The sequence below is a fragment of the Vespula pensylvanica genome, chromosome 20, assembly GCF_014466175.1.
Source record: "Vespula pensylvanica isolate Volc-1 chromosome 20, ASM1446617v1, whole genome shotgun sequence".
Taxonomy (NCBI): domain Eukaryota; kingdom Metazoa; phylum Arthropoda; class Insecta; order Hymenoptera; family Vespidae; genus Vespula; species Vespula pensylvanica.
In genome coordinates, this window is record NC_057704.1 from 14,563 (window position 1) to 36,342 (window position 21,780).

Genomic DNA, 21,780 nt, shown 5'->3' on the forward strand with positions numbered 1-21,780 from the left:
GAGAGAGAGAGAGAGAGAGAGAGAGAGAGAGAGAGAGAGAGAGAGAGAATAATGCATAAGAAATATACTACCGATTTGGGCAAATCAAAATTCATACATTGCATATAATATTGTAAGATATAAATAATGTTTTACTGAATGGTCTATTAGTCCCGAGAAAGTCAAAGATTTCATACAAGTATTGATAACTTTATTATAATCGATAAAAAAAAAAGAAAGAAAAAGAAATTAAAGGGAGGAAAGAGATAAGGAAAAAATTCAATTTTTTAACTCTTCTGTTTCATCTCCATGTCATCATCGTCATCTTCTTCAAGTTCGCCGTCTCGAAACGTCTCTCTCTCTCTCTCTCTCTCTCTCTCTCTCTCTCTCTTTCTCTCTCTCTCTCCATTTTTCTTTCTGTTGATTCTTCGCGCAGGGCGACACGTTGAATAACGGCGTTAAAGGCAAATGCCGCGGGAATATCATGATAATCGTCCGAATGATGGATAATGATCGGCGCGGCTGCCTTTCGCGCCCGCTTGAGCAACCCTCTGACCCCACTCCCCCTTCGGCAACCCCTTCGCCGAGCCTCCTCATTCGTCCCACCATACGACTTCTTCTCGTCACCGACATCGTCACGCTTCGTCGAGACCATTATTCAATTGAATTCAATGCTACCTCGGACCATTACGGAATTGACTTCGAGAACTTTCTTTCGGGCATCCGTCTCGTTGGACAGACGCTACTTCCGCCGAACTCGAAGAAAGAGAAAGAGAAAAGAGAAGGTGAGAATGAAAGAAAGCCGAAAAATGTTACTTCGAGAGTATGTTTTTGGTAGTAATTATTTTTTATAAGAGTAATTTTAACGATTGCATATCGATCCAAATTAGATATTTATGTCCTTTGTTTTTTCGAATTAATCTTTTTAATTACAAATTAAATTTGATTAACGATCGTTCACTTCAAGACAACTGTGTAAATTTATTCGATTGAACGATAGTTATCGTTTTAATTAAATATGCTTTCTAATTTGTATTTATCTTTCAATTTTGCTTACGATGAATATTCTCTCTCTCTCTCTCTCTCTCTCTCTCTCTCTCTCTCTCTCTTCTACGATCAGTTCGCTCATCGTATTATTTTTCCCTAGATTGACGTACCCTCATCACGTATCATCGATAAACGAGTAGACGACAAAGACGACGAAGAAGACGATGGTGACGACGATGACGCCGACGGTGAGGACGACAACAACGAGGGCGACGACGACTACGATGACTACGACGACTACGACGACTACGACGACGATGACGATGACGACAATGACGACGACGACGACGACGACGACGACTACTACTACGACGCAGCAATCTTCGTCATTGGTGTATTTCTTTCTCTTTTTCTTTTGTTTTTTTTTTCTTTTTCCGGCAACGTAGGAGCGTGCGCGATCACCGACATTGAAGAGAATCGTCAAGATTGGAAACATCGTCCATTGTATTTCGTACTTCGCACTTGGACTACCAATAAAGTCTTTGAGCCTAGTCGAGTCTGAATTTACTACGTCGTTCATTAACGTCAATCGTTGAAAATTCCGAGGAAGAACAGAAGATTTCTAATGTGTTTAAAAGATTATAACATTCTATTAAACAAAAAATCATCTACTTGACAATCATTCAATTTGACAATTCATTCGGATAGTCGAGATTAGAACGTAGGCGTGGGTGATCGAACAATGAATGCATTTATGAAATGCATTCCTTTTAATAATCAATATATTTTATATTAATTGTAAGAAATACAATGAAGAACTACGTGATACGTCCGATCTGTTGTGATCGATGGTTCGAGAAACAAATGAAGAAGGAAAAATAAAAGATCGCTATAGACATCATGTCATCGGTAACATTCGTCCAGCTTTGTTCGTCAGGCTTTTGTTTCTTCGTAAGTTTTGAAATCGCTTCGTAAGATTTGAAATGCCACGATAGAAGATATATATAACTTATTATCGGCTGTTATTATTATATATAGTGGTCAGACTATCCTTCGATAATTAAGCTTTAACAGCCGTGGGCACTCCGGTTCGTGTATAATGATCGATCGATATGAATTACGATCTCTCGAAAGAAGGATAGATTCTTTCGGGTTGCTTATGAAGGAATAAAAAAGAAAGACAGAGATGATGTTGAGTTAATCGAATGTCTAAAATCGATTATATATTTAAAGGAGGGAAGACGGAAGGAGGAAGATATAAAAAATGTATCATTTATACATACGTAAATAGGTATACTTATATTAACGTACGATCATTGTGATTGAACTTTTTAAAAAAATCGTACACGTGATTACGAGAATAAGAAAAAAGGGAAAAAATTAAGAATAAAAAAAGGAAAAGCTATCAGAGCGAGAAACGTTTGAATTAGTAGTAGGAATTCTCGATCGATAAAATATTCACAACAAAATATTTACATAATTAAAAATTAACAGAGAGAGAGAGAGAGAGAGAGAGAGAGAGAGAGATTGCCGCGATATACGCTATACGCCTTCTCGATTTTCTTAATATATCGAGAAATATCGACGATGGTACAACTATAATAATAATGTTGCTTTTCACGTTTTTAGAAACGTCCCCGACATTGGCACTTACTTCGATGGAAATTAACACGACGTACGTAAGTAGGTACGTAATACGTGCGTATGTACGTGACTACGCTTATTTTTCATTTTCCTTTACCTCTTTTTTCCTCGTCCCTTTTTCTACATTTTTTCCCCTTTCTTCTTACAACGAGCTCTATAAGTCTTGTAAGTCTAATTGTAAATCGTTCTTAGTCGGGCGTTAGAGAAATAGGTGTTACGCAATTAGCACGCTTTTCATAATTGACACTACGCAAGGTTAAACGTTAGGAAACGAAGTCTTCGACGTTCTTCGTCGTCATTTTTTTCAATTATTATTTGACCGATGGTTGAACAACTTGGACTCCTCTCTACTCGTCTTCGATAATGACGAGTTGCTTATACAAGCGAGGAGAAAGACAGAACATTTCAATGAGATTATTTAAACAATAGATTAATAAAAGATTTGCTCGATCAATAATTATTTTTCCCAATTAAAAAGAGAAGAAAGAAAAATATACTTTTATTTATTTAGCCATGAAGATCGTACGTCGATCGGTATCGATAAATTTGAGAAACGAAGCGATACGATTTCATGTACGATTCCAGATACGATCGCAAGTCCACTTATCGACCGTAACAAGCGTCCTTCGTTAAAGGACATCGCGCATGGAATATCGTTTGTCGACGACAATGATGACCTAACTCTCTTCTTCGTGCTCTCCTCGACGAGTCACACTAAAAATATTAACGATCTCGCACGCACGCACGTGAATCTTCGCGAGCGATCTTTTTTCACGAGAATATGCGAGAAACGTTCGCGATTATTCACGACTCGTTTTATCGAGCCACCGGTCGACAGGAAAAAAGAAAAAAAAAAAAAAACGATCGATGGAAATGAGAATAAAATAAAGATGATGCTAATAAGTTGCTATAATGTAAGAATATGATTTTTTAATTTGAAAAAAGAAAACATTCCTTATTTTTTCACGTGGAATTATCGGACACTCGATTGTAGTATCAATTCTTGTTTGCCGTTGTTTAAAAGATTATGAATCCCTATTGCTTAATTTGTTGACACCACTGAAGACCCTCCCGACATCGAATAGGGATGATTACACGCGTGAGAGAGGAAAGCGATGTTATCAAAGGTTTACGTTTGTCGTGAACGAAGGGTCTGGAGTGTCATCAATGGAACGGCACTAGAGCGATAATAAGAATACAGAGTTTATTCCCACGAAGAGAACAACGACTGGGAGAAAAATTTTCCACAGAGGAAGGAACTTTTGTATCAAAAAGTGGAATGATACCGAATCTGAAAAATCTGATATCAGCCCTCTCTAATAATTCTAATTAAACTCAAGCGGTATACTCGAGATAACAATATATGGAGAAAAGAAAGGACTTTTTATTATTCGAACTAGACACCGGAGTTCAGTCTTCGTTGTGAAGTTTTGAGAAATAAGAAATACAAATATTACGTAAAAAGGATTCTACATATTCTTCGTCCTCTCTCTTCGTCTATTGGCACGATCCTTGGCAAACGTTGACGCAACGATATGCGTCGTACGAATTCGTCGTAACGTGTTCGATCGATCGTCCGTCTTCTCGCCAAGTCAGTCGACAAAACAGAGACGGACAACATGAGATCTTACTTTTGAGACTCGCGTCATTTTGCATAATACAAGAGACTTATAACGGAGAATTAAATATTTGACGAAGTCAGTCGTCGCGGTACACTTTGTCGTACTTGCCTAATAAAACGTTGAGAGTTACGTGCATAAGAAAAAAAATGACAAACGAGAGCTCGATAAATGTACTTACATACTAAATATCTATAGAAATGTTAAACATTAAAAAAAGAGGGTCGATTTATTCAATTTCAAAGAATAATTTCAAGATCAATTTTATTCGGATTTGTCAGCTCGATTTTAACGAGAAGGGATACGATCGAAGGGAAGAAATATAACGTCGATAAGTACCTACTTAAAACCGGATATATTAATCGATCGTTCATCGGCGACATCATCGAATCACCGCCGATGACCCTGAATACAAAGAAGCCAACTATGCGCAAGTTCGCGGTCGAGTCCGTCGCGTATTTCGTGATCGGGCAAGAGAACGAGGTTGATTACAAAGACGATCATGATGATGCTATAAACGTCTTTTTAACGTGATTCTTTTTTAAGCTAAAATCAAGAGGAATAATATCCTTATCCTCCATAACCTTTCCGAATTACGTAATAATAGATATCAATGAGTTAGAAAATAAATGAAACGATCGATGAATTGAAGGCAGTAAATGAAAGTGGACGATCAATGGATGCAGCGGAAGGAAGAAGGAAGGAGGAAGACAGACTGGCACAATCGGTAGGACACACTCGAAGATTCCTCGAGCTGTGATAGTGACCGCCGCCGTCAGTTGTGACGGGAAAGTATGAATGGAGCATATCGAAGCACCATCGTGTCTATCCTCGTCTTCGTTCCACCTTCGGTCTCGCGCGTGACGAGCATATAAATCTGCTTATGTAGCATGAACGTAAGATCTGATTCCTCTTTCCTCTTCTCTACCCCCTCCCTCACACTCTCCTCTATCAGTCTTCCTTTTTCCATATCTTCGACCCTCGCGAGTCTCGTTCTACAAAATCTTGAAACGTTGAAACGATGTACATCTTATTATATGTACATACTATATATTGAAATCATTCGAGCGATTACGTCACTTGTTATTTGTTCTTTTTCATATCAGATGGGTCTCCGATATAAATCGAAACGAAATTTAACGAAAAAGAAAGGAACGAGACTTGATCCACGCGATTAGCTCGATCGTCGATCATCGATCGCTCGAAATAAAATGAAACATACTCGAGTAAAAGAAAAATAATAACATAACGATATAATGTAATAAGATAAATACATATCGAATGGATTGAGTTCGATTTGCGTACTAACAGAAATATCGAATATGGCAACTGGTATTCTACGAATCGTTTGGCATTGCAAATACAGGCCTTGCGTGAACGGGCGCCACTAGCGATAACAACGCGTTAATCATCGATCAACAATTGATAATAAATGTACGGCGGAAACTTGGAAGCTTCGCCTATATCTTCGCAATGATTTCTCTCCTTCTCTCTTTCTCTTCCTCCCTCCCTCTCTTTTTCTCTTTCTCGATCAAGACGTAGGAAGCTAAGACTACGACGACGATAACGACTACGACGACAAGCAAAACGATCGCGACGTAATTCATCGTACAGTGTGCAACAAGTTGGTCATGCAAATCGATTCCTACAACCGGTTTCGTTAAGGTCATGCACTACATAACGAGATCATTCTCAACGCGACATCGTACTATTGGAGTTCTTAACGTAACACGAGTTCTTAGGGTATCTCGATACGCGATCAAAGCCCTCATCCTTCTTCTCGTTCTTCTTCCCGTTCCTTTTTCTAATTCGATCTAAAATCATATTTGATGTATCACGTTTCACTTATTTATTCATTTCTATCTCCTTCTTTCTTTTCTTCTTTCTTTTATCACATAAACCGATTCACTTTAATATAAAAATCAAAAGATCGATACTTTCGGAACGATCTTTCGAAAGACATTAAAAGGAATTTCATCGGTGTGAGAGAAGCTTCAGGATGCAGAACGATCGCGCAACGCTCGTTGCACCTGTTTCGACATACGAACGTGCTCGGCAGCGGACCGGTTCGTAAAGGTCGCCTTTGCACGCCTTTCAGAGGGTCCTTTTCGCTATGTCGCACCTCAAGAATATCCCTTTATCTTTTTCGTCAAAGTTCCAAGAATGTCGACAACTCGTGGTAACTCTCTCTATTTTCTTATTAGTCACAGATCGTTGTGTTTAAACATATAAAACAAAAGAGGAAAGTGAAAGAAGAATAATCAATGGAATAAAAATTTAAAGGAAGAAAAAGGATGACGGCTGCAAAAAAGGAAAAAGAAAAGTTTATTGGTGAATAAGAGGGAGGGAGGGAGGGAGGGAGGTTGGGAGGAAAAGGAAGAGCGAGCGAGAGAGAGAGAGAGAGAGAGAGAGAGAAAGAGGAGTGTGTAGGTTGAATTGGCGGGACAAGAGAGCCAGCCTGTTCTTTCGAGGTCGGTCACGTACGTCCGTATAATACTCGTAATACGTGTAATACAGATAATACCTGTAATACCTGTGTAACATCAGCGTACGTCCAGCCGACGACCGTTGTTCTCCACCTCGTCCTTATGATTCGCGACTCCCCCCTCTTTCCCTACCTCTTTCCCTCCCTTTCCTCATTTCCCCACGACGACACATCGATCCAGAGATCGTCTGCTCTACGACCTTGAACGTACAAAGCTAATTATTAAAGACGTTGGTGCGGTCTGTACCGTAAGCTGATAAACAAAGAAAGAAACAAACAAACAAGCTGAAACGCGCTGTACACGATTCCAAGAATAAAGAGGCAAGAGCCTGATGGTACGGCGAACATCTTAGTTCTTTCTTTTCTATCAATCTTTTCCGGATCACCATAACGACCGAACCTATTACATAGCTCTTCCTTATGTATTTCTTACAATTAACATAAAATATATTAATTATTAAGATGACGAATGCAGTGCGATCAATGTATTTCATACGTACAATCACCTACAACGTATAAAAAATAATGTAATTAGATATCTTTGTCGAATAGATCTGAGCAGAATTAAATCGCGTTGACTTGTGAAAATTGAAAGTACAAACGTAGAGATCCTGTAAAGAAGGAAAAAATAAGAAAAAATAATGAAAAAGAAAAAGAAACAAGGGATTCTGGTTGTAAGTTTTTCTCAAAGGCTACGGTAGGCTATTTTCAGTTGGCTCGATGGGCCCGACGTCTTCCTTTTGCTTGGCCAGCAACAACGGCCGGTAGAAACGGCAGCAGAAACGGCTGCTTCAGCAACAGTCTCCGAGGGACGCTAGCTTACGAGTACAGAAAGAAAGAGAGAGAAAGAAAAAGAGAGAGGGGATTGTGTGCGGAGCAGGAGGTACGAACGGGTTGCCGTTCAGGTTTTGCCGCAGGGGATCGTTAAGATAATCGCTGCTATCCTCATCCTAACTTAGCTGTAGCAGCACGACGTATCCACGACTCGCTCGACTCGTCTGTTCAACCCTCTTTCCTCCACCTCCTCCTCCTCCTCCTCCTCCTCCTCCTCCTCCTTCTTCTTCTTCTTCATCTTCTTCTTCTTCTTCTTCTTCTTCCTCTTCTTCCTCTTCTTCTTCTTCCATTTCTTCTTCTTCCACTTCTTCTCTTTTTCCTTTCTTCCACCCTCTTCTTCTTTTTCCCTCTGTACCACAGCGAAACATCGCGTTGCTATAAGCTCCCATGCCAAGAACGGCAGCCCTAAGCGTCCTCGAAAGACTAGTTGTCCGGCTCGGATTCAAGGTTCCCGACTCTGTACCAGTAAGAAAATTACTTATGCTCGTAGAAATCTCATTAGAATGGTAATTGAATGCATATTCCTCTCTTTCTTTCTTCTCTTTTGGACTCACCGGGATAAAATAAAAGGAGGCAAGCAGAGACACGCGACGCTTTCTCTTTCTATTTCTCTTCGACTAAAGAGGAATATTCTTTGACGATAATCACAGAAAGACTGAGACAAAATGTGAAATATTTTTAATTTGCTGTAAATGTTAATAGAGATAAAGATGGATAGATAATTTCAGTAATATATCAAATATTTCTTACTATTTAATATATATTCAACGAAACAATCAAAGTATCAGGTTGTCAATTTCTTATTTTCGTGGAAATAACTAAAGAAAAAAGAGCAAAGACTTCGTTGCGAATAATATCGCGGTGTACGAAAAAATGTAGGATCGAAAGAACGGACACGCACGAAAACACAGAATTTCCTGCTTTCTCGAGTTTCACCCGTGAAATTTAGTTTTGTGCACATTTTCTACAGAGTAAAATGGCGAAGAAGAGAAATGAAAAGAATAAGTCGAAGAAGGGAAGATAAAAGAAGGTAAAAAAAGAGAAAAGAAATCTTCTCTTCTTTTGGAGATGAATAATCTGAAAGTGGTGGTGGCGCACGCGCGTCAAACGAAAGAACAATTACCGGGCCTGGAAAGGATGAGAGAAGCGACGGACCTTGGGCTCCTTGCGAGATAATCATAACGTTACACGATCCGCGTCGTAATGCCGTGTAATGTCTACGGCACGATGTACATTGCACGAGTAGCGAGCCTATTTGCAAAGGCAAAAGAAGAGACGACTATATTTCCCTCTTCCTCTCCCCCTCTCAAGAAAGATCTTTTCTTTCTTTCTATCCAAGAATTCTAGAATCAACGTACCTACTAATGACATTCGCTGAATCGGAGGGACAACATTTCTCGTCCTTCTTGATTTTTTTCGTTCTTTTTTTTTTTGCACTTGTAAAAACACATCGACCGAAGGAACGAACCGAAAGATATCTACGCATCGTCGAATCCATCAAATTTTCCGACACTCTTCAACGATATTTATTCACGGAGCTAGCGAAGCAAAAGGTGAGGGGTATTGCTTGGTTATGGTTACTTTCTAGGAGATTCTACTACCACGGGATAGGTTTCTTCGCGCTCCAGCGTTTCGGGTCAACAAAGTTCACGACGGAGTTCGTTAACATCTCCGTCGTTGAAAAAGAAGAGATATAAAAATTTGAACTCGTCGACATCAAAATTATAACAATACTTGACAATCAGGATAATTTCGAAAAATTCGAAAATCAAAATCAAATGGAGGAATTCCAAGGAAGAGATTCGTCGTTCAAGAGAAGAAATTCCACGTGATGATATGAGATGAAAAACGTGAAAGAAAAACTATAAAAGAAGGAGAAGATGAAGAAGAAGAAGAAGAAGAAGAAGAAGAAAAGGAAGAAGAAGAAAAACCTGTCGTACATAAATGATCCGGACTATTAATTATTTAATCGATTAGAGAGAGAGAGAGAGAGAGAGAGAGAGAGAGAGAGAGAGAGAGAGAGAGAGAGAGAGAGAAGCAAGAGCGGACGACTCGATCGAAGCCGGTTGCTTGGTTGCTGGCAAACCCTGACACCGAACGCATCGTGACAAAAACCGGATCCAGTTTGGGTTAAAATTAGAAGTTGAGCATTCAAGGTCGACTAGATATGCCTAAACGCGAGATCCACCTTCTTCGCCCTTTTGAATCTTCCGTCTCTCCGATTTTTTACATATTCAATACACGTTTACTGAACGTGTTATTGTTCTTTATGAGAAATCGAATATTTCTTTTTTATTTCTTATCACTGTATTAATCACGATTTAAAAACAAAACTTTGATAAAGACTTATACAAGTTACGACATTAACGATCGAAGGCATCTCGATTAGTACGCGAGAGACACACGTAAATAAGAAAAAGAAGAAAAAAGAAGGAAACCTTCAAACCCAAGGAGGCCACGGCTATTTTGAAAGAATCAAAGTTCTCGTTTCGCACATAATAATCTCTCATAAATTAGATAGATAGATCGTAGCTTCATTCGAAGGACAACGCTCGGCTGATCTAACGCGATGCACAGAAATATCGAATAATGATTCATCGGATGATGATTACTTGGGAGATCGATAGAGGTTAATGCCATGAGCGTTAATGCAACCTACAAGAAATGAAGTGACAAACGATACGAAGAACACTCGCTTATCGTCAAACAAAAACATATTCGATCTAAAGATCTTGATCGTACTTACAATTAGTCAAATAATTGAAATGATTGACTCGAAGAATGTTGTTTGTCAATAAATCTTAATAATAATAATAAACAAAACTAAATATCACAGATTATGTAACATACAAAAAAATATGTAACGTTCATGAGCCAATTAAGTGATCGAACGAGAAAAACAAATTTAATTTCTGTAAATTTCCTACGTGAGAACTAACGTGCTCGTTATTTCAAGCGGAAACGGAAAAAAGTGATAATAAGAGAGCAAAAAGATTCTTACGCGTCGATTATTCATTTACGAGATTTCCACGATACATTTCCATCGATCCTTGAAATAAAGATCTCAATCGCGAAAAGAGTAAATATTTTTGTAGCTTTGTCAGACATCTGACTGAAGAAAAACTCGGATATCTTGGAGCTCTCGTTCGCTTTTTAAACCAGCTAATTATTGTTTCCGAGAATTACATTTCGTCGCAACGTGGCATGACGACGACGACGACGACGACGACGATGACGACGACGACGACGACGACGACGACGACGACGACGACGACGACGACGCGTTTCCTTTTCACGCGCGTTAAACTTTTTATTTCGTTAACGGGGCTCGTTGAGCTCTTTCGGCCTTGATGCTGATCATGGAATAGTGCGAAAAATCGTATTTAAGAAAGAGAGAGAAAAGTACGGGGATGAGGAAACGAAAAGTGCCATGGCCGATCGATTTTCCGCTAATTAAGCGCAAACTAGCTCGAGTCACCTTTATGTAACTCTAGATTGCGAGGACGCAAAATATACCTATTTATAGTATTTTGCCAATCTTCGATCGTTAGAGATCATTCTTTTCTTTTCTTTTTCTTTTTTTCATTCTTTTTGCATCTGTTATTTTCTTTCAATCTCGAGGTTTTCGATAAGATACGATCGACTATGAGCAAAAAGAGAAAAAAGAAATATATATATATATAGCAAGTAGTCAATATCGATTATGCGGCGTCTCTAACGGTACGTAACGGTTAGCAATCCCGGTTGTAAAGCGTTTACTCGAAACAACGTAGAAGCTGAAAGAAGAACCAGGAAGAAAAGGGATACGCGAAGAAGTTGGATAAAGAAGAGGAAGAAGAAGAAGATGAAAAGGGAAAAAGAGTAAGTCTTTCCCTCAGGCAAATTCGAAGTCTATTCTTAGCTCGCAAACGTTTCTTGGCAATACTGGTCAATTTTATAGTCCAATAGACGGGCATAAGATCGAGAGAAGAATCTACAATTTCGGCAGAGGAAACGTGCTTTTCTTTTACGATCTTTCTTAGCAATGCCATCGATATGGCGTCGCCGAAAGAACGTGACATCTTCTGATGCGTCCAAATCTCCAAGTGGAAAATTTTCTATCGACGGTATAATAAAAATGAAATAACCGCAGAATTTCAAAAGCATTAGATTGGAGGAGGTACGGTTAGAAAAAAACTAACAGTATACGATAATGAATAGCCTATAATATTTATATACTCGTATATCGTGTCTCGTTCGTATTGTCATTAATTATCACGATGTGTCGAAATGTACAACGAATTAGCGAAGCCTAGAAGATAGAAAATATCCTATCAACGTAGATGTGTTAGCGATGCGTCTCCAAAAAGGTAATGGCTCGCTCGATAAATCATGCATAGCTTTGGTAGCTACATATAAACATACACACGAACGTTTTAGTCTCTCGGCTTTAGTCCTCGAGGAATTCGAAGAGAGAGGTTACTCTCCGAGCGGATTTTTAACGTATGAGAGAGAGAGAGAGAGAGAGAGAGAGAGAATGAGAAAGAGAAGTCAATCCGTGTAGGTACATTTTGACCGTCGGTGAGACGCGTTGGTATCGTCGACTTCGATCGACCTTCGCCCGAAGGAAAACATATATATATATAAGGATAGAATATGTATATATCCCGATAAAATGCTTATTTTAAGTAAAATCTCTTGCATTCTCATTTTACAGTCGGTACGCGTAGGAAAGATCTCCTCGCGTAGGAAGATGTCCCAGAACAGACGCGCAAAATCCAAGATGAGGAAAGAAAGCAAATGGTTGATACTTCATTTTGCGTGGAACGATTCGAGCGAAAGAGTTTCCTCTTCGCGCGGGTTCACTCGATGTTTACATAATGATACGACACGCGGGCGCACACGCGCGTGTAACTCGCAAATCGAGGGCGTATGCGTGAATTATGACACGTGCGTGCAAGTGCAGAAGATGAGAACCCTTCACCGACGATGAATCAATCAAGTCTTCGTCAAAACTCGTCGACAATTCGTCCGGACAAATTTACATTGGCTCCGAAAAATTTCTACGGACTTTCCTGTACGGAATAACCAAATTTTCCGAACGTTGTATACAAGCACGCAAGTACGCACGTACGCACGAATGAAGATGCATAAATGTGACAGACCACGTCCGTTCGTTTCGATTCGAAAGAACGGAACAGAACTTCGTCGGAGACTTACGTAAAAGGTGAGTAGGTATGTAGATCGATGTAAAAGAACACTCGAGAAAAAATTAAAAGAAAGAGATCTATCGATATGAATCAATCGTGAAGAAATATCGATCTAGGCAAAGTTTTCCGTGTTGATTCGAATACAAGCAATATTTTTATTTCCCATACCTGTTCATTGTTACTGCTAAATAAAGAAACTACACGCTGATGAAGTGATAAAGATCAAGAGAAATCTTATCACCGATAACGCTTAAGCGTGTGGAGGTCCTCGTGATAGACCGTAATGACCCATAAGAGGAAACGATACTTCCCTTAACTGCTCGAATTTAGCTAATATTCAAAAGGAACCGGAGAAAGAAAAGAGAGACACAGACACAGGCACACGCACCGGATGAGCTTAATAAATAAAAAGAAGACGAAGAGGAGAGCGAGAAATTCATAGGGAGACACGAAAATCTTCAGAGATTGCTCTTTCTTTCGATCTTTTTTTTTTTGTCGTTTACTATGACGATGGTGTGTATCTTGGTTGTCTCTTGGTAGACGGCGTGGGCCGGAGAACGGAAAGAAGTTGAATCGGAGAACACGCTGTATAATAGGGACGGAGCGGAGAGGAGGGAAGAAAAAGCTTGGGACGAAGACGAAGGAGGCGGGGGAGAAAGGAGGGAGAGTAAAAGACGCGGAAACATTGGAAGAAAGAGAGAGAAGGCAAAGGAAGGGAAGTGACGAGAAGAGCGAAGAAAGAGAAAAGAGAGACAGAGAGAGAGAGAGGGGGAGAGGGAGTGAGAGAGAAAGAGAGAAAAGAGCAAGAGAGGGGCCCCTCCCTCGTGGAGGAGGATAGCAGAGGGGCCCCTGCGCGATCCTACCGGCTCGTCGAGTGGGTAAATGGGTATATAAGCAAGGCCCGGACGATTCGATCTCGACACACGACCCAACCTTCATCCCGATCACCACGATACATCGCAAACGAGCGTTATCGCACGCGCGCGACGACCATTCGCGAGTATATATTAGACAACTAAATCATATCGTAGAGAGAAAAAAAGAGAAATAAAGAGAAAAAGGGAGATACATACAATCGGTATTCTATCGGTTTTCGTGGAGTTTCTCGCGTCGAATCAAAGGAGCAAAGAGGAAGAAGACTCGCTATTGCTGTTGCTTGTTGGTGCTGCTACTACTTTTCCCCACGTCCATTGTGACGAGTTTGACGATAAAGAAAGATTAAAAGAACGTGAGTACCGAATTAAACAGTTACAGCATTTTTCTTCTCATCTAATTATCTCCCTTTCTTTCTCTCTTGTTCCATCTATCGATCTATTTTTCGAGTGATCACTAGTGTTATTTTCAATCGAAGAAACGATATTTTTCAATATGATTAAAAATGTTGCTTTCAATTATAAAGACAATGAGAGAGGAAGACAGAATGGGAGAGAGTCTGTGATTACAGTTGGATTGTTAGGACTTGCGAAAGAAATTTTGCAAGAAGACAAAATGAGAGACTGGCGATTTCGCGAGTCGTGTCACTCTTCTTTTAAAACGACAAGAGATAAAAAGAAACAGAGATAGATAGATAAAGATAGAGAGAGAGAGAGAGAGAGAGAGAGAGAGAGAGAGAGAGAGAGAGAGAGAGAGAGAGAGAGAGAGAGAGAGAGAGGAAGACCATATCGGCAGTAATTTACGTCCCGAATCGCGAAATTGGAGCGAAAAGGAACGGAAGAGAATAAGTCAAACGCGTTAAAAAAATCATCGGCGAGACATATAATCAGTCTAAATTGTGCCGATTTCTCAACGCTTCTTTTGTGTAATTTTCTCTCTCACTTACTCCTTCTCTTCGATGTAACACTCTCGTCTTATTTTCCGTTTCTTCACTTTTACCTTTCTCTCCCTCTCTCTCTCTCTCTCTCTCTCTCTCTCTCTCTCTCTCTCTCTCTCTCTCTCTCTCTCTCTCTCTCTCTCTCTCTCTTTCTCTGTTTCTTGCTTTTTCTTCAAACACGATAAACAGGAACTCGTGCGATACCTAATTATTTTCTTTCATTAATATTCTAACATAGCAATCAATGTCGGCATACTACCTGTCGCGACTTCCTCTTTTCAACACGTTTCGTTTGATTTATCATTGTTCAATGATAAACGATGTTACGACGATAAGAAAGTCGATGCGATCGAACGTCGTCAACTCTTTTTGATCCTTCGAAAATTTGCGCAGAACTCAAAGCGGAAAAGAACATAAAGAAGAACGAGAAGAACGTCAACGTCATTGACGTTGGATCGTTCCCCGCATTCTTCTTTTGTAAGAGCGCTACCATTATTACAACTCTGATGATCTTGATGAGGTAATGGGTGTCCATCATCTTTCACAGGCATTTCCTCTCTCCCTATCGAGCCGATGCGTGCTCACATCGCATTTGTCCGATTCTATGATGAAAGAAAGAGAGAGAGAGAGAGAGAGAGAGAGAGAGAGAGAGAGAGAGAGAGAGAGAGAGAGAAAGAATCAACGTTCTTCCCTCGAAATCCGATAATCGAATTCAGTTCTCGAATCTTCTTTTCCAATTTACAATCAATCGTAGGATCGTATAATGCTACTCTTAACTTGAAATTAATGAATGAACGAACATAGGTGGAAGGTGAACGATCTAAAATGAATTATGGGTTAAACGCTAGAATTATAGTGAACCTATACAAATGAAAGATTTTATATTTTATGTTTTCATAATTATTAAGAAAACTACTTAATTGAAAACTATTTTCTGTTTATTCATTATTATACAATGGAATAAACTATTTTTTTCTTCCTCAAGTATCCGTTAAATTAACGAATATTATAATAATAGATAAACTGTCTCTAGTATTAAAGCAATTATTCATAACATAAAAAAGCAGAAGAGAAAAAGACAACGGAGAAATATCCTTTCATCGACGAGCAACGATTTTCTACGGAATGTCGTATACGCCCTCGCTAACTGAACGTTGGTAAGATTCGAAAGAGTAGGTACGAGTAAGCTTCGATCGTTGCCAATGATCTCTCCAAGTTGATCGCCTTCGCGATTGCGCGAGCAAGCCGCGGACTATTGGCGTTGTTACGTATGTGGTCAAATGCGAAATCAAGCTAGTCGAGGTAAAAACTGGACGGACCGTTGTGTGTCCTTCCCTCCCTCCCTCCCTCCCTCCCTCCCTCCCTCCCTCCATCTCTCTCTCTCTCTATCTATCTATCTATCTATCTATCTATCCATCTATCTCTTCGTACCATACTCCGTCGCGTTCTTTCCCTTTCTCGATTCTTTCCGATCGCGAAGGTTTGCATTCCACTTCGTTTCAAACTTCGAAAGTATCTTTTCATCGAACCGTACAAAATAATCTGGATATTTCCTTTTTATTTTACAATACTTATCTTACAATACAAAATCGGAGAAAATTGAATTTGATGATTCACGCATGACGGAGAGAAAGAGGAGAAGGTAGAAGGAGAGAAAGAGATTGCCTTTGTGTCGCGATCGCGTGTTTAATGCTTTTGAACGGGAGGCATATTTGCGTTCGTTTTCACGCTCTCTTGTCCGTACAATACCGTTCAAAAGTAAATGATTTTCTTGAAAATGATTATCTACCATAATAAAACATCGCATCTTATATCGTAAATCCTCAAGGACTTTCGATAAAATGATTCCTCTCCGTTTTTACACGTCGTTTCCTCGACGGAAGCTTTCCCTGAATGTTAAGAAGGTTAACGCGTTAACTGTTACGAGGGGACACCGGACATTCGACTTTACCCAAGGTAAATAATACCTAAACTTGGCTGATAGTCGATACATCTTTCGATGAGAAAAAAAAGACGTCTTCTTCGATCGACGATTATCCGTTTCCGTCCATGACAAGGATTTTATTCAAAGACACGCGCCAGATCGCGAAACGCGTGCGCGAGGAGAAATACGCAGAATGTGTATGATGAGAGAGAGAGAGAGAGAGAGAGGGAGGGAGGGAGGGAGAAAGAGAGTCATACGCGTAACAAGCGTGAGGGGAGTGCATCCTGTCATTAGTTCCATAACGCGCTCGCCTTATTCAATGCATTCGGCTCAATGTCATCCGTCCCTCTTCTTCCTGCCGATTCTTGCACCAGCAACGGTAGCAGCGTCAGCAGCTCTGATACTCGTCGTCGCTACCCTACGTTCCATTCAAAAGCGAAGAGAGTTACTCTATTCACCAACTATTCGTTCTTGATCCTCCTTAACTGACCATTCATAGATATAAACATGTATATGCGTGTGTATGTGCGTGTATGTATGTACGAATAGTACCTGCGATCGATACTCGTCGCCACTTCGATGTTTCGGGTATTCGATTCTCTTTTCTTTTCGTTCTTCTAGTGTCTCGATCATTCTATCGGGAAATTGTCATTGAAAGCGTATATATGTACGTATGTCACAATAATTCTCAACGGTGAGAGAATTTCTAATCACGGTGATTATTATTTCTAAACGATAAAGACGATCATTACGAGAGATACGTTGCGATTCGTTGCAGATCGATCAAGATGATGAAGCTCGTCCTGATATCGATGGTGTGCTTGCTGGGAGCAAGAGCTGCTCCCTTGGCGAATCATCACGAAGCTGAAGCACCTCCGACCGTGGTACCGCTCGAAAAAGTAGCCTCGGCGAATTCTGAAGAAACTGCAAATGTGCCTTCCGATACTGTCGCGTCTTCGATCACACCAGCGGAACCATCATTGGCGCCAGCTGTTGTAGAAAACGCAGAGGCTAAATCAGAACTTCCGGCCGAAGCTCAAATACCAAATCTGAAAAGCGAGACGAATCTGGAGAATTCCCCTCAACCTCAATCCTCCTCTTCGTCTCAGGAGAAGAAGGAAGAGGAATCTAAGCCGGTAGCTCGCGAAGCATCATTGGAACAAGCTAACGAAAAAAAGGAACTCCCTGAACAAAATGCCGAGGCACAAGTCGTGCCACAAACGCAGCCACAACAACAACAATCTGGCGAGACTAAGAAGGAGGATGAAAGTCTGAAGGAAGCAGCATCCGAAGTGAAGGAAACTGTGCAAGCTACCTCACAACAGGCACAGCCACAAGCTCCAGCTGAAGTGGTCGAGAAGAAGGTAAGTCGGAGTATTTAAACGAAAAAGAAAGAAAAAGAAAAGAGAAAATTGGAATGATCGAACACAGTTACGTATTTAACGTTATTAATTATCGTGATACTATTTCAGGAGCAAACAGCACTGGCCGAAGGAAAGAGTACCGAATCGAGCGAAGAGTCCCAAGAGAAGAGAGATGTATCAAAGGAGGTTGAACCAACACAAGAAGAGAAAAAATCCGAGGAACAAGCGAAAAGTTCTTTGGCGAAGGCAGAAGAAGCTGTGCCAGCCCCTGTCGAAAGTCAAGCTCAAGAAGCCGAGAAGATACTTGAAAATTCAAACGAAGCTAATAAGAACGAGGAATCATTGAAAGAGGAAGTCAAGGCCGAAGAGAAGCCAGATCGTGTGACTCGGGATGCCGAGGAATCTGTACCAGCTGTACTACTCGAAAAATCTCAGACTAGTGAAGATGCAACCAACAAGGATCAAGAGAGCGAAAAGAACAATCAAACTGAGGAAAAGAAAGGTAACGTAGCATCCGAAAGAACAGCCGCAGAGATCGAAAAACCAGTAGAACCAACGAGCTCTTCTTCGTCAAATGGCAATCAAGAGGAAGATGTCAAAGACGGCGAGTCGGTCGCGTTGCCTCAATCCGAGAAGGAGGCCAAGAGCGCTGGATCCGAGGAAGCGGCAAAGGAACAGAAACAATCAGAAGGTGATGCCGACGCTCCCGCAAAACCAGAGGAATCTAGCCAGATCAAGCGAGATGCTTCAGCGGCGGAAGAGGAGCAAGCGAAGTCGAAACCCGAGGAATCTCTGAAACAAGAGACCAAACTGGAAGTAGCCACCGTCGCCGCTACTGCTGCTGCTCCTGATGGCATCGCCATTGATGTTAAGGAACGGTCAAAGGAATCCTCTTCTGAAGAAGACAAGTCAGTCGAAAAGGAAGACGCTAAGAATAGCAGCGAAGAGGAAGATGACGAGGACAAGAAATCCTCTTCCGAGGAAAAATCTTCGAAAGCGATAGAGGAATCGAAGCCAGAGTTGTTGCCAAAACCGGAGGAAGTAAAGGATGCAAATGTTGACTCGTCGACCCAGTTGAAGACTCTCTCATCCTCTTCGGCACAAGAGGACAATAGTCCGGCACTCCTTCACAGCAGTAACGCTAGCCAAAAGAGCGAGGAGAACAGCAGCCAGAGTAACAGCGAGGAGAAGAGCGCCTCATAAAGGGACGACGCTCGTTGACACGATCGGCAGGAAATGCACTAGACCATCCCCGAAGGAAGATCAATCAAGAGAGGGAAAAAGAGGAAGAGAGAGGAAGAATCGCCGAGTGTGAACGACGGAATGTCAGCTCAAGATTATAGGAAAGAAAGATATTAAACGACAACAAAAAAATTACAAACTAACTAAAAAAGAAAAAGAAAAATAAAGAGAGTGTGCGAGCATCAATGTGGATGTGTGCGCGTGTGTGAATGTATGTATATGTCGAAAGGAAAGAGAGAGAGAGAGAGAGAGAGAGAGAGAGAGAGAGAGAGAGAGAGAGAGAGAGGGGGAGAGAGAGAGAGAGAGAGATAGAGAGAGAGATGAGGTGGGAAGAAGAGAAAACGAGACAAGGACACAAAACACATCCGATCGACAGTGGTGTAGGGTGCATATTCCCTGGCGCGCTACGATTTCGAATATCCAAGAGACGAATTTTTTAGCGAGAAAAATAGAAAAAAGGAAGAAAGGAGGGACCAGAGAAGTAGGATGACCACGTGATGAATCGCGACCCGATTCGAAAATAAATCCGAAGTTGTACACGTGGTCGTCCTTCTTCCTGAGGATCCGGTTCGGCGAATTTTCTCTGCACCGAGCTGCACCCTCGTTCGTCCTGACGTACAATTACAACACGGCTCTTACTTTCGGTGGATGGTACGCGAGGACGAATCTCTTCTGCTCTCCTGACTTTACTTTTTCTTTTCTTTCTTACTTTTTTTTTTTCAACATCCTCATCCCAGGACTCCCCCAATTTTATATATACATATATATATATAAAGAAATATATGTGTGTATGTCCTTTTTATTATTTCTTTTTTTTTTTCGAACAAACACTTGACCACACCTAACCAGACCCATTCCGATAGATTAGCAATTAGTTCTCGAGTCTGTCTTCTTAGAGTTAACGCGTCATTCTTCTCCTTCTTCTTCTCCTTCTTCTTCTTCTTCTTATTATTATTATTATTATTAATAATAATATTATTATTATTATTTTATTATTATTATATATTAATATTATTATTATTACGATCTAGTAGTAGTTCCACAATTATTATTTTTATTATTATTATTATTATTATTATTATTATTATTATTTTATTATTATTTTATTACGATTTAGTACCAGTTCCACTATTATTAATAATATTATTATTTGTATTATTGCTGTCATCATCGTTATAATAATAATAATAATTATTATTACTGTCATCTCTCACGTAAACACGACGTTATTGATACCAATCCTCTGTAAAAGAAAAAAGAAAAAAAGGAGAAAAAGAGTAATCATATTCAACGATATTTGTCCTGCACACGACGTACCTCTTTTTGGAGATTTATCTAACATTTGGACTACTAATATCCCAAATTACAATTAGTCGTAGTTGACGACTAATCGTAAGTGAAAATAAAAATCCGTTCTTTTTCCTTAAGGAAAAAAGCCTTTCTTCGAAGGCAGCTGTCCCATGAAGAATTTCTTTGCGCAAGACGAGAACGATAGAGCGCGACATTTATTCGTAATATGCGCGAAAGCATCGACTCATCGAAGGCCGAATGAAAAGTCGATGGCGTATAAATGCAATGTGTAAACAGTGGAGATCTATAAGGTCGCTGTACTCGACGAAATGTCAAGGCGCAGAAAGTTTTGCAATCTATCGCAAGATTCTTTGATGTATCAATGAATCGAGTGAGCACGGCTAAATGGAATGAATTATAGCGTATTTAAGTATGTCCTAACGCAAATGACTAATTGTTTCTTCATTTTTTATTTCTTTTTTTTCATCCTCTTTATTTACAATCATCAACGATTTTACTAATGTCAACGAGAAAAACAAGTTGCCTTCTGAAATACCGTGAGATCTTAAGAGGTCATATTTTATCGTAACAAGGAGAGACAAAATACGTATCTTATAAATTGCAACAAATTCTTCTATTTTCATATTACCTAATGTTTGTGAATTATTCTTTATATATATATATTTTTTTTTTTTAGTTTATATAAAAAATTATGAAAAATTTTATCTGCTCAAAGAAATGAAAATAAGTTTAGCAGGCAAGTGGGATATACCACGCTATTCTAACAAACCACAGTTCCAATCGCCTCCGTGGCGCAATCGGCTAGCGCGTTCGGCTGTTAACCGAAAGGTTGGTGGTTCGAGCCCACCCGGGGGCGTATTTTTTTTGCTTTCAGTATTTTGTACATTTTAAGAACATTATACATACATACATACATACATACATACATACATATATATATATTTATTTATTTATTTATCTATTTATCTATTCAATTATTTGGATATATTTTGTTAGTTTCCAAATACTTCATTTTATTGCTAACAATTCTAAAAACATGTATGCGTTTCTATTTTTAATATTTGCAAAATCCATGATTGTATCTATTCAATCGTTCCTATTTTACTTCTTGACATCTAAAACATACTTTTATATTTTTCGAAAAAATTTATGTAAAAAACAATTACTTCAACAAACTACATGATAAAACTTATCACATATACGCGTTATTAAGTAAAGCGAGCTTAAGTAAAAAGATAAAAATAAAAGAGCTTGACCCCGACGTGATTTGAACACGCAACCTTCTGATCTGGAGTCAGACGCGCTACCGTTGCGCCACGGAGTCTTACGATCGAAACTGTTTTTAAACCAGTTATATGTAGAATAAAACTAATTAAAAAAAAATTTGAACAA

The 21,780-nt window shown here is 39.8% G+C and overlaps 2 protein-coding genes, 1 long non-coding RNA gene and 2 other non-coding genes across 10 annotated transcripts in view; 3 read left to right on the forward strand and 2 right to left on the reverse strand.

The window, feature by feature from the left end:
• The window catches only part of LOC122635880 (serine/threonine-protein kinase S6KL), a 33,917-nt gene that overhangs the window by 10,487 nt on the left and 1,650 nt on the right, over positions 1–21,780 (reverse strand). Inside the window, exon 8 of one of the 4 annotated variants that reach the window (XM_043826575.1) lies at positions 21,340–21,756. The exons of the other annotated variants lie outside the window; for them this stretch is intronic. Coding sequence (XP_043682510.1) covers positions 21,556–21,756 — 201 coding nt within the window. The 3' untranslated portion in view covers positions 21,340–21,555. Of the gene's footprint in view, positions 1–21,339; positions 21,757–21,780 lie in introns of those variants that run through there. 4 annotated transcript variants of the gene reach the window in all.
• On the forward strand, positions 1,301–2,621 carry LOC122635883. The gene is made up of 3 exons (XR_006328779.1): positions 1,301–1,898; positions 2,005–2,249; positions 2,596–2,621. It is a non-coding gene; the product is annotated as an uncharacterized LOC122635883 (long non-coding RNA).
• On the forward strand, positions 13,646–19,879 carry LOC122635879 (neurofilament medium polypeptide-like). Of its 3 annotated transcripts, none has more exons than XM_043826571.1 (4): positions 15,813–15,849; positions 17,093–17,165; positions 17,250–17,835; positions 17,944–19,879. In XM_043826571.1, the coding sequence occupies exons 1-4, from the start codon at positions 15,828–15,830 to the stop codon at positions 19,036–19,038; spliced, it is 1,776 nt and encodes a 591-aa protein (XP_043682506.1). In that variant the 5' UTR covers positions 15,813–15,827; the 3' UTR covers positions 19,039–19,879. The 3 variants fall into 3 exon arrangements, with proteins under 3 accessions (XP_043682507.1, XP_043682506.1, XP_043682505.1); XM_043826570.1 differs by lacking the exon at positions 15,813–15,849 and adding an exon at positions 16,374–16,503; XM_043826572.1 differs by lacking the exons at positions 15,813–15,849; positions 17,093–17,165 and adding an exon at positions 13,646–13,965.
• Trnan-guu lies at positions 21,171–21,244 on the forward strand. Its single transcript has one exon. It is a non-coding gene; the product is annotated as a tRNA-Asn (tRNA).
• Positions 21,641–21,712, reverse strand: Trnaw-cca. The gene has a single exon. It is a non-coding gene; the product is annotated as a tRNA-Trp (tRNA).

Bases quoted from the DNA above. Each gene is read 5' to 3' on its own strand.
- LOC122635879 (XM_043826570.1), top strand. From the start codon at position 16,389: ATGATTCCTCTCCGTTTTTACACGTCGTTTCCTCGACGGAAGCTTTCC. The intron at 16,504-17,092 runs GTAAATAATACC...TCGTTCTTCTAG, and splicing joins GACATTCGACTTTACCCAAG to TGTCTCGATCATTCTATCGG. The intron at 17,836-17,943 runs GTAAGTCGGAGT...ATACTATTTCAG, and splicing joins CTGAAGTGGTCGAGAAGAAG to GAGCAAACAGCACTGGCCGA.